Here is a 12,238-nt window from a genome sequence, read left to right on the forward strand (position 1 = left end):
GAGGGATTTGTTCGTGGAAAATTGTTGCTATAGAATTTATGAATTATTCCTATAACTTCACAGTTATGAGGTATTAAAGATGAAGAAAAATAATGTGAATTCTTAGGGCTTTTTGAATTCGAGAAAATCATATGTTTTGGCCATTACTAATCTAGTTTCCTTTGACATATGTTAGCAACGGAGCTGACAGGTAGCATTCTTTCCATTTGATGCTCAGAGGTGGTTAGTGGTATGATTGTGAAACAGAATTATGAGAAGCTAAATAGTAATTCCAAACAAAGAAGGTGACTACAATGGACTCAAAGTCTCCTCAGTTAAAGTTCTTGATTCTTGTTTCTATAACATGGCAGAATAGATTGCTACGTTTCTTTATGGTTCCAGTGGAGATATATAATACATGGATCAACAAATCAATCAGATCGATAAAGATACACTTTTTAAAAGCTGATCGAAGGAAATCTGAGGATGAAATAGACAAAATGCTTTCAGAGCAGATGAAGAAGAAATTCTGCAATAGTCCGACTTCAGGGTGATGAGTGTGGCAACCATAGCAGGGGTAGCAAGGGGAGCTGTTTTGAGAGGTAGCAGGATAGCATGAGGCTGACAATGTTCTCAAAAGTTCTATGCAACAAACTGGGAGAAAAGGGGCTTATGTCTATACTTCTATCCGCACAACTATGTAAGATGCTAAACACGTTTATTGAGATACTGCCCACATTTCGGTCTTAGCAGTAGAAGGGACATAACAATGGCTAAAAATAAAACAGAGTATAGTAGCTGAGATTAATGTTATATAAAGACCAAAATAACAATAAAAAAATTAACATCTAATGTACCTAGTTAGAACTCTTTAAAGAAAACTTTGTCCTGGTTCCCTTCCTCTGGTAGTCAGATGCCTGGTATCAGGTTTTTGTTCTTGTTCTTCTTGATTTATTCCTCAAGTTATATTTTTATTTTTCAGTTGCAGTTGACATTAAATGTTATATTAGTTTCAGGTGTACAGTATAGTGGTTAGACATTTCTGTAACTTATAAAGTGCTCCTCCAATAAGCTTAGTGCCCACCCGGCAACTATACACAGGTATTACAGGGCTGTTGACTATATTCCCTATGCTGTACTTTACATTTTTGTGACTATTCTGTAACTGCCAATTGGTGTCAGTATTTTCATACAAAAATAGACAGAGGGGGATTTTTAACTCAGAATCTTATAAAATAACATGTGTTCGTTATGATTGAACTAGTGCTCCAACCTTAGAGCTATATACAGTTACGAGATATAGTTACATGCAAAGTAACTGAAAGGATAATTAGTGATTATGAGTTTCACGTCTTTCTTACTATAAAGAAATGGTGAAAACTCTTAATCTGGAGGCTAAGAGCCTAGATCTACTCAGGAGGTCCCTTATTCTGTCTCTCACATTCTGGTTTTTCCTGCAGTGCTTTATATACAAATGCAGTGTATCTTGCTTTAGAGCTTGAATTACTAAATCAAAGTTTTTGATTGTCCATTTAAAAAACAAAAACAAAACAAAAAACACCATCCTTGGGTACTGTGGATTTGCTTCCCTTCAATTTGCTCAGCACAACTCAGCCTGCAAATTGAGTCTTTCTGCCTTGCCTGCTGCTGCCTCCTTCATCTCTGTGCAGAGTCGACGGCTGTGTTCAAGGTGTGGAAGTTAAACTCCCTTTGCTGGGAAGAGCGTTCTACTTGGAATAGGAGATGCACACAGATTCCCGCTGATGTAGAACCACATTTCTTGTGCACCACCTAAATATATGTTTCCAGCATTAAGCTATAGCTTAGGAGAATTTGCTAGTTAATTACTTAATACCTAGTAGTATGTAGTTTACATGATGGTTATGTGAAAAAAATGTGCAATAACAAATAACAAACACAAACACAGGAAAAATGTACATGATTGTTCTCTTAAAATGATAGAATTATGAATTATATCTTTCTCACTTCTTTTCTAGGCTTTTCTATTTCCTATAATAAGTAGAGTTGCTTTTGTAATGAAAACACAATAAAACATTACTGTCCAATGTTGTATATGCAGATAAACGGACAATGTACCACTGGGAAGAACAATGCTATCTTAGAAATTGAGTAACTGTGAAAGGAATGCTCTAAAAATTCAAGTTAGACCTTAAAAAATGGAACAGTTCAGAAGAATAGAGAGAAGCAGGGACAAGGACTTCCAAAGAAACAGAAAATGGACTGATTTTACTTTCTCATGAGACAATCTTTACCTATTTATGTGGTTACCTCTTAAAATTCTTCAGTTGTTATATCTCCCAATCCAATTAAAACTTATAAACAAACAGCTCTAACCAGTGATACTAAATATAGTTGTGTGGTGTCCTTGGGCTGTGTATGTGGCTGAACCACAGCAATTGGAAATGCCTTTTAAAACATTGCTATTCACTTATTCGATGACCCATCCAAGTTTGTTTCTTCCTTTTGGAGCTGACAAGAAAATTGAGTGTTTGCTGCAAATGTAGAGAATAATGCTTGCCCTGTGCACTCTGTGAAGAAGAGAGAATTCTAGTAGGATGCCCGTAGGTTCTAAAGACATGCTCGGTACCATCATTCTAAGGCAGTGGTCACGTATCACGTACCTGTTTTGCTGGGCACATGAAATTCAAATGAAATTCAAGTCAGTGTTGATCTAACTCAGTACTCAGAGACACCTGGGAAATTGTGAAGCCCAGTAGTCAAGTTTTCCCTCTAACCCCTCCAACTTATTCTAGAATATCTGTATCTATAAAATATTAAGTAAGGGTTCTACTTAATATTTTACTTGAAAAAGGATCCCTTTACTTATTTCCACCTGTTTTCCATTCCCTGCATCTCTCCCACTTACCCAGAATTCTCTTTCATCTCATTCTCTTCAATGTTTAAAGTACCCTTCAAATCCCACTCCTTCAATAAAGTCTTTTTACACTGCTACTCACGCTGATCCGAACCTAACAAATATCCGAGTTTGTCACTTCCAACTCTAGTGTTTTGGTTGCCTGCTATGTGTGGTTTAGTTTCCCTTGAGGGCGTCACTCATAAGTTATATGTTTTTCCTTATACATTTTACACACGGCTTCGAACTCAATATAGGAAAATCTGTCCAGTATGTACACAGTGCTAATATGGGTTTGTGCTGATTTTGACTCAGTGTCTCTTCTCTGTGCCCCAGTTCTGAGAACCCAGAAAGGTGCAAGGCACAGATAAATATGTGTCCACAATGAGGTTGTCTAATTTAGGGCTGTGCAACCCTTGTGAGTATATGACATTGCACTGCTCCATAGCAGGGTGTGCCTCTCTCTGTTCGGGAAGGTCAGTCTTACTTATTCTGCATTATTCTGTAACAAATAAAAGGCTTCGGCTTTACTTACACGATTGTCTTAACAAATGAACGATCCGTTTTATCTACGCTTTAAAACTATGATCAGTAATTGTAATTTATTTTTTAAAGGTCCCCCTGGACCCCCAGGTGAAAAAGGAGATAGAGGTCTCACCGGAGAAGCCGGCCCGCGAGGCAGCCCAGGCCCAATGGGTACGGTAATGGGAACTATTTACTCAAACTTCCTCATGCACTTCAGGGCTCTGTAAGACACATCTGTGTATGCGCGTACGGGCGAGAGCTATTTATTTCCCTGTGGGAAGTGTGTGTGTCTGTGTGTGTGCATCGAGGGGCGTATTACCTGTCCCAGCAGCCTGATCACTCTAACGTGTGGATCAGCAAGTGCTGATCCTGGAGAAAGTTAGAGACTTTAGCCGGAGTAACCGCATGGGGCTGTTCGCAAAGCGCATAAATCTAGGGAGTGTTGTCCATATCACGGACAGCAGTCAGCATAAGGCGCGATCTAGCTTCACATCTCCCGTGGAGGAGAATATGACAGCCGTCTTCATGCTGAATATGTTTGCAAGTAATCTGGTTTTTAAGATGCAAAAATTATGCATTAATATAAGTCAAAGGCAAATTGGATTAAATTCCTTCTATAGTCCTTAAGTGGAACGCATCTGCCAAAACCTACGGAATCCAAATGCGAAGGCTGACTAGAATGCAGTTGACTTTCACTTTGGTTGTCAGACATTGCATTTTACTTAGAGCACAATTGTTTCCAATTATCTTCCCTGTCTATGGTGCAATCTTGAAAGCAATATTTTGAAAGAAGATAATAGAAGGCAGAAAAGGAGAAAGAGCAAAAACTTTCTCTGCTCTCAGGAAAATTAAGAAGACAACAATGACATGATTGCCATGTTCTTCTTGGCTAGAAATCAAATACCCCACGTGCTTTTTGCAAACGGGGAGAATATTGCATGGTCTCGTCATAACTGGAATGGTTCGTGCTGACGGAACTGTCTAAATACCATGCATTTTATCTAATTTTTCTGTCTTTTGATTACATAAAATTTTCTTCTTTTTGATCAATGTATTGAGTAGTCCAGGTTACATCAGAAAAATAATTTTTAGAAATGAAAAACATGAATTTTACAACTGCCTGACCTTTGTAGAATTGTGTTTTAAAAGCCAATATATCAAGTTTACATGAAAAAGTTTTAAAAATTATTTTAAAGAAAAAATGAATATGTGTGTATTTATATGTACATTTTGTGGGCCCTTGAAAGTACTGCCAGGTAAGATTCTTTATTGAGAAAAGTCTTTCTATTTGATGGGCATTCAGCAGATGTTAATAATGGTGCGTTAATTCATCAGCAGCTGAAGTATCCAGTATTATGTCAGCTGCCGGACCTGCCATTGTGAAAGTTCATCAGCTCCTCCATTGCAAAGTGCCTTGTCAATGCTTTATAATTCAGCCACGAAAGTCCAGACTGGGCTTCCACCTGCCACTCAAAGCTTCACCTGGGAGCATCTTTGGCAGCTGTTTCTGAATTATGGGTGTATGAAATATAAAGAGGGATTTAAAAGCCTTAGCTTTAGTTAATCCCATGCAGGTGCCATTGTGAAGCTGCCTTGATTCTTGTAGTGAGGGTTGAGTCTGCTGCGGTTGGTATCGCTCACTTACACAAACAGGCATTATCCAAGCCCTCGTAAGAGAAAGGTTTTATTTGTTGGAGTGATATGTTGACTCTTTTAGATGATTAGTTCACCATTTGGTTTGGTGTACAGCAGAAGAATTATTCAAGTTTTCAGGAATCCCGATGGAGTCTACCTACTTAATTGCTGCATTCTATTTCACTCTCTGCCAAATTGCCCAACTGCCCCATACTGAGAACTGGAATGAGGAAGTCATGAATATATGGTGAACTGTCAGGGTAATTCTACTTCCTGATTTGAGCAAGTTCACTAAAACCCTACCTATGCATCTTATTAGACCCTCTAAGCTCAGCTTGGTGAAGTCAAAGTCATCTAGGCTCACAATAATAATAGGAAAATCTGAGAAACTTAAGTGGTTATCCCAGTGGTCATAAATCATCAATGCCATCACAATTGTTACTCGTGTACAAGGTGCATTTATGCTAGAGTATGCTTTACCTCAAAACAATAGAAATTTACTTCAGAATGTCATTTCCTTGGAAATATGCCAGGGAGAATGACCTATTGCCTTTTACTTGAAAGAATGTTAATTGAGCGCTTTCTGCGTGTCTGGTGCTCTACAAGGCTCTGTGGGTTTCATGCACAGAAATGCAGAGTTTCTGCCTTCATAGAACTTACAGCACAGTAAATAATTATATAAGGGTGATGAATGTCGTCATCGAGGACTCTTGATCTCATCTGAGATCCTTCGGGGACCACTTTTAGGGTTAGTCTACCATGACAGCAATGCTTTGAAGAAGACAGTTCCTGCGTGTACTTGTGCAGCCTGTAGGCCTTAGTGGTCTGGTTTCGCCCACTGTGGCATCACAGGGCAGCCTGACCAGTATGCACAGAAGGTACCACCTTCATAAGTTTGCTTGAGAGGGAACCAAAGACCCCTTTGATTGAATTTTCACTATCGGCTGGTGCTGTTCACTTTCTTACATAGCCTGAATTTTCCACCATAGGAATCAGGTCTCTGGAGAAGAACTAAATTCTGTCATAACTGTGGATATTGGAGTGCAGGAACCGTATTTTAGTAGTCTTTATATTCATGTGTGTCTTCATCCCATCCCACCTCTACTCCCAGACTGACCTAGGAAGGCCTCTCCTCTGGCTTCCTCCAGGACAGTGCTTGCTAAAACACACATTTGAGTGAGGAGTGTTGTGCCAGCGAATCTCAAAACGTCACTGCTAACTATGTACATATTGTTAAATAAAACTAAATGTAGCACCTTTCACCAAAAGCTGGTGGAAATAATGATTATATTAAAGAAGGAAGAGGAGGGCAGAAGGAGGAAAAGAGCCAACACAAAGCATTTGTCAAATGGGAGGCATTTTTTCTAAGTGTTTTACATTAATTAGCTCTTTTACTCTTCACATCAAACTTATGAAACAGGAACAAATAATGCACGATTTTACAGATGCACAGGGAGGTTAAATGGCTTGCCCAAGATCATGCTGCAGCTGGTAAGTGGCAGAGCCAGGATTTGAACACAGATGGACAGGATTGCAGAGTCCATGTTCTTACCCAGTCTGCCAGACCCCAGAAAGAAGCCTCCATGCAGAGCTGGGCACCCAGAATATGTCGATAATGACCAGACCAGCCTCACAGAGGTGGCTGGACCGCTCATCTTCTGTTCCTGCTTCTATAAAACGACAGATTTGAATTGGAGGATGCGTAAGGCCCCTTGAAACCCTAACACACGTCATAGCTGAGATTCTATGTGAAATGTGCTTGTGTTTCCTGTGGATTAGAAGCAGGGACCAGACCGTTCCCCCTCGACACAGGTTATTGCAGAAAATCAGCTAATTGCCACCTGAAAGGCTCACAGAATCTGGTGTCCTGGAATAAAATTCAAGAGTCATGCTTATAGTTAAAGAAACACGTTTCCAAACAAGTGTTATACAAACGATTCACATAACTCTATGGACTATATAGAGTCTGCGTAAGCATCTGCCATAATAAAGGTCTAATAATTGAGTAATTTCTAGGATCACAGTGCTTCATTTATGGATCCTTCACCTATTAAAAATGTAATGTAACCCCTAGTCGGACGGCTATATTCTGAATGTCACTATTGTGCATTAGTATGAATGTCACTCTTGTATATTAGTATGATGTACTCATTGAGCCATCCTTGGAGAGGCTCCTTCTGATCTCCCAAGGCATTCTGTGACATTTCTTGATTCTTCTAAAATTTTAATCTCCATAATTACCTTCTACATTTATTTGTTAACTTTCTTACCTTCTGTCTCCACACTGGGAGACCTGTTTGGATAAGAACAGTTGTAACTCCACCAATGTGCATGGACTGAGCAATATGCTGGCTCAGTATATTTTTCTTGCATTAATTGAGAAAATGGTAAAAATGAGTCTCACCCTATAAGTGGAGAATGTTCTAAGGTAAAGAAATAAGGAAGTTCAGAGTCAATGTTTTGATTTGTAAGTTTGAGAGGCAGATCCTAAGAATCGCATGTGCAAAGGTCTGACTGCCTTGCTTGATAATGAAGCAAGGTATAAATATTAACCTATCAGCCTGTTTTGAGAACTGATGTTAGGTCTTTATTTGTCCATATGCTATGAAGTTCAGCTGATATATACCACAAAGTGTGTATAACTATATATACATGCATATATATACAGACATATATACATATTATATATACAACATATCTATACATATACAAAATAGCATATATTGAGTAATTAAATTAAATGGAGATATCCTGACTTTACTAATATTTCCAAACATAATTTATAATTTTATTGCTTTGGATATCTGTTTACTATCTGTTAGAATCCAAATTTTATACTAGATTGAATAATATTTCTTAACTCTTTAGAATAATATACTTCTTAAATTGAATATCTCTTAGAGAAGAGTTAGCTCAAATTTCTGTGTCTATGAATGAACCTTAAGAAAATACTGTTAATGAATTAAATATATATAAGCCATAAAGCCTGCATTCTGGAACTTTAACCTAATGGCAATATATTAAAAGATCGACATTGGCAAAAGATATATAATCAGTTTTTCATAATGTGTTTCCCAAGGAGGTAACTGACAATTGAATTTCTGGGAACTAATAACGACACCTAAAATGACGTTTTGCAATAATTTATTTCAAGCTACTGGACTTCAGAATAGAATATTTTATTCCACAGGAAAATACTATTTGCTTTTATATGAAGTTTTCACAATTACTACAGTGATTTATAGTACAAAAAACAAGCTGTTTTATTTAAGTATGTAAAACCATGGTTTTGTATATGTGTATAATATCTACAGAAAAATGTATGCGTGTATGTGTAGTTGCATTGTTGTTTGGGATTACAATGGAATATGTAAAAACAAGTCCATGAGAGCTAGAGTAGCATATTCCAAAGCTAGGGGCCCAATTTTTAAAAATAAATACTCTGATACTAGACGACATAAGCCTTCTGGTTAAAATGCCAAGACTGTTTCCCCTGATACGTTTTTATTTGTAATAACAATGTCATTCGTTGGAAACCTACAATGTACTAAATACACTAGTGTTTCTACTTACAGTTTATATCATCTGCCAATGGCACACATGAAATATTAGGAGAGATATTATTACTCCATTTGGAGAGTCTCCTATGTCATGTCCATTAATGGAACCAGATTGTTTCATTATACTCCGAAGTCTATATGTAATGTGAATTATTACCACTGTGTTTGTATCCATTGACTATGCAGGTCCCCCAGGGCTTAAAGGTGATCGGGGAGCGATTGGCTTTCCTGGAAGTCGCGGATTCTCAGGACCAGCAGGGAAGTCCGGGAGGCCAGGTATTATGATAATGTATATTTTCTTTATAGAGTATGTGAACACCTGTTCATACTTCTTAGATGACAAAAACAATGATCATCACAGTATGAATAGTAGCATTCACATGCAGTCTGTGTAGCAGTCTGAAACATTTCAGAACTGATTATTGTCCTCCTAAGGAAAGTTTCTGTGTCCCAAAGGAAAATAGCTTAAAAAAAAGGCAGAGAATTTACAAACTTCAACAACCATAAATCACCATGAAAAACAGTATCTATTTTAGAACAAAGAGAGTGGAAAGACTGGCAAAGAAAAACAAACAAGCAAAGTATAAACAATGCTTTAACCAAAATGGGCCAGTTTTGGTGATAGTTGGCAAAATACAGATAGACCTGAAATCCTATTCAATGCAAGATAAACTACCTGCTGTTGTATATTACTACTTGTAATCAACATTTTTCATGCCCTTTAAAATTTATGTGCATGAAGATATTTCTATTCCTTATGCCAGCCAGAAGGCTAAACTGAATTGTGAATTTTGCACAGAAATTTTAGAATTGAGCAGGTTTTTCCCCCTAATTTCAAAACAAATAGGATCTTTATCATTTAGGTTTGTAGAAAAATTGCACAGAAAATTACAGACTTCCCATATACCATCTATCTACATACAGTAACCACTATTATTGACATCTTGCATTAGTATGATGCATGTGTTACAATTGCCAAGCCAATATCGATACATTATTATTTATCAAAGTCAACAGTTTACATTAAGGTTCATTGTTGGTGGTGCTCATTCTATGGGCTTTGACAAATGTGTCATGCCATGTATCCCCATTATAATACATATCATACAGTGTAGTTCTACTGCCCCCAAACGTCCCCTGTGGTCTGTTCCACCTGCTCATCGTTGCCCCTGTCCCTCCCCAACCTCCATCAACCACTGATCTTTGTGCTCTCTTCATACTTTTGTCTTTTCCAGAATGTCATATAATTGGAGTCGTACTGTATGTAATCTTGTCAGAGTGGCTTCCTTCACTGAGCAATTTGAGGTTCTGCATATCTTTTTGTGGCTTGAAGGCTGATTTCTTTTCAATGCTCAGTATGTGCTATTGTGTGCCCCTACTGTAGTTCATTCATCCATTCACCTATTGTGGGGCGTCTTAGTCACTTCCAAGTTCGGGCAATCATGAAGAAAGCTGCTTTAGGCATCCATGTGCATATCTTTGTGTGGCCATGCATGTACCTAGAAGTATGATGGCTAGATTGCCTGGTAAACCTGTGTTTAGCTTTATAAGAAACGGCCAAACTGCCTTTCAAAGTGGCTATACCATTTTGCCTTCCCATGTGAATGAGAATGAATGAGAATTCCTATTACTCCACAAATGAATGAGAATTCCTACTACTACACATCCTCGGGCCTTTGACTATGTTAGTGTTTTGGATTTAAGCAATTCTAACAGGTGTGTCCAGGTATTTTTTTTTCTCTAATTTTATTGTTATTCAAGTACAGTTCTCTGCCTTTTCCCCCCATCCCAGCCTAACCCCCAGCCCTTCCCACCTCCCTCCCATTTCTACCACCCCACCCCACCCCCCGTTGTTCTCCATGTGTCCCTTATAATTGGCGTTGACAGCATCAGTGTTTACGGACTGTATCAATGTTAATTGGGCTTAGAAAAAATCAGCTAGCCACAAATGACCAACCTACACTCAGTGTCCACCAGCAACCTGATTACCTGAACTGAATGGTGAATGTATGTACCAGCCGTCTCTAAAACTGTCTAGCTGTAATCATGCCTTTTTGGCTACATGGGAAGAAATGTTTGTCCATTTAATTAATTTGTTGGAAATTATCTGCATCACTCAGGAATTACTGAATTTCCTATTTGGGCACTTTGTGTTCAATAGATAAATATATTTAAAAACCTTGAATCTGACAAAATTGCAAAGCTACTTATAGATTCCAAGATAATTAAAAGTAATTCTGTGAAGTGGGTAAACATGCATTTTATCTGTATTCTAAGTTTAAAGTCTACGATCTATGTCAAATAGCTACTCACTTACTGTCTCTGGCAAATTGTGGTAAGATTTTGTTTGGGGTTCTTTCTGGTGCAGTTTATTTATAACTTCCTATTTACATTAAATCATAATGATTAACTATAAATGGATATCACTGTGAACTATAAGCAAATCAGAGTTACTAATTTGTCTTTCTTTTTTAATTTTTTCATTTTTTTATTGTTGTTCAGGTACAGTTGTCTCCGTTTGTCTTTCTAGAAAGTCTAAACAGAAAGGGGAAATGAGGCAGAACTTTAGGAATCCTAAGACCTCACTATCTCCCAACAGCCTATTTTACACAACTTTTCTCTCTAAGTGGTGAGGGAAGAAGTTAGAAATAACCCTCAGAAGAGCCATGTTGTCATACACAACCCATCCGACTCACGGGAAGCAGCTAACCCCATTTACAGAGCACCTGCAGGGCCTCGCCCACGCGGCTCCGGGATGAGGATGCAAGACACGCTGTCTCCCCACCCTGGCGGAGTTGACATTTCCTCACAACAATCTCTCTTCTAAAGTTCTGTCAAAGAGATGATTCTGTAAAGTTTATGTGAAGGGTCTCAATCTTAGGTTTGTCATATTGGGGGTTTAAACAAAGTGGCTTGACCTTGAATTTAATGGGGGCACACAGTTATTTCATGTATCATATGTTCTTTGCCCTTTTAGGAAATACAGGGATAGCATAGTACACACTTATTTGCTTTTGTCAGAGATAGCACGGTGCATGTTTGAATCCTATCTCTGAATCCTCGCAGTCAGCCTCTCAGTGCCTCAGTTTTCTTACCTACAAAACAACACTAATAAGAAGACCCATGTTTTAGAATTTCTATAAAAATCAAATCACGGTAAGATTTTGTTTGGGACTCCTTCTGGAACAATTTATTTGTAATTTCCTATTTACATTAAATCATAATGATTAACTTTCTAAATGAATATCACAGTGGACTACCGTTAATCAATAGACATCTTGAGTGCTTCAAACAGTTTTTTTGAGTTTTATTATTTGTATCTTGGATTAACAGCTTGTTTTTTTATTTACTGTACTTATTTTATTTATTCCTTTTTTTTTTTTATCACAACGCAAGATGTCTATCCATGTTGGTTATTAGCTATAGCTTATACAAGTTTTAGATATTTTTTCTACTCTCAAACTCCTGGAGTTCAACAAATGCCCACTAGCCAGAGTACTTGGGAGAGCATGCATTCATTCATTCATTCACCCAGTCAGCACAGTTTCATGAGAGGTCACTGTGTGCTGGAGATAAATATAGCCCAGCCGCTGCCCTCAAGATCAGATGACAGGGAAATGCAGAAGCACTTAGCTCTAAAGCCATGTGGTATGTAATGAGCATT

General features: G+C 38.0%; 1 protein-coding gene across 2 annotated transcripts in view; it reads left to right on the forward strand.

Moving 5' to 3' along the window:
- Window positions 1-12,238, forward strand: part of MSR1 (macrophage scavenger receptor 1) — a 66,304-nt gene that overhangs the window by 24,625 nt on the left and 29,441 nt on the right. For both annotated transcript variants that reach the window (XM_024562724.3, XM_053916720.1), the window contains exons 6-7: window positions 3,470-3,550; window positions 8,761-8,850. In XM_024562724.3, the coding sequence (XP_024418492.2) occupies window positions 3,470-3,550; window positions 8,761-8,850 (171 nt within the window). The remainder of the gene's footprint in view (window positions 1-3,469; window positions 3,551-8,760; window positions 8,851-12,238) is intronic.

Source organism: Desmodus rotundus, chromosome 13 (assembly GCF_022682495.2).
Source record: "Desmodus rotundus isolate HL8 chromosome 13, HLdesRot8A.1, whole genome shotgun sequence".
Classification (NCBI taxonomy): domain Eukaryota; kingdom Metazoa; phylum Chordata; class Mammalia; order Chiroptera; family Phyllostomidae; genus Desmodus; species Desmodus rotundus.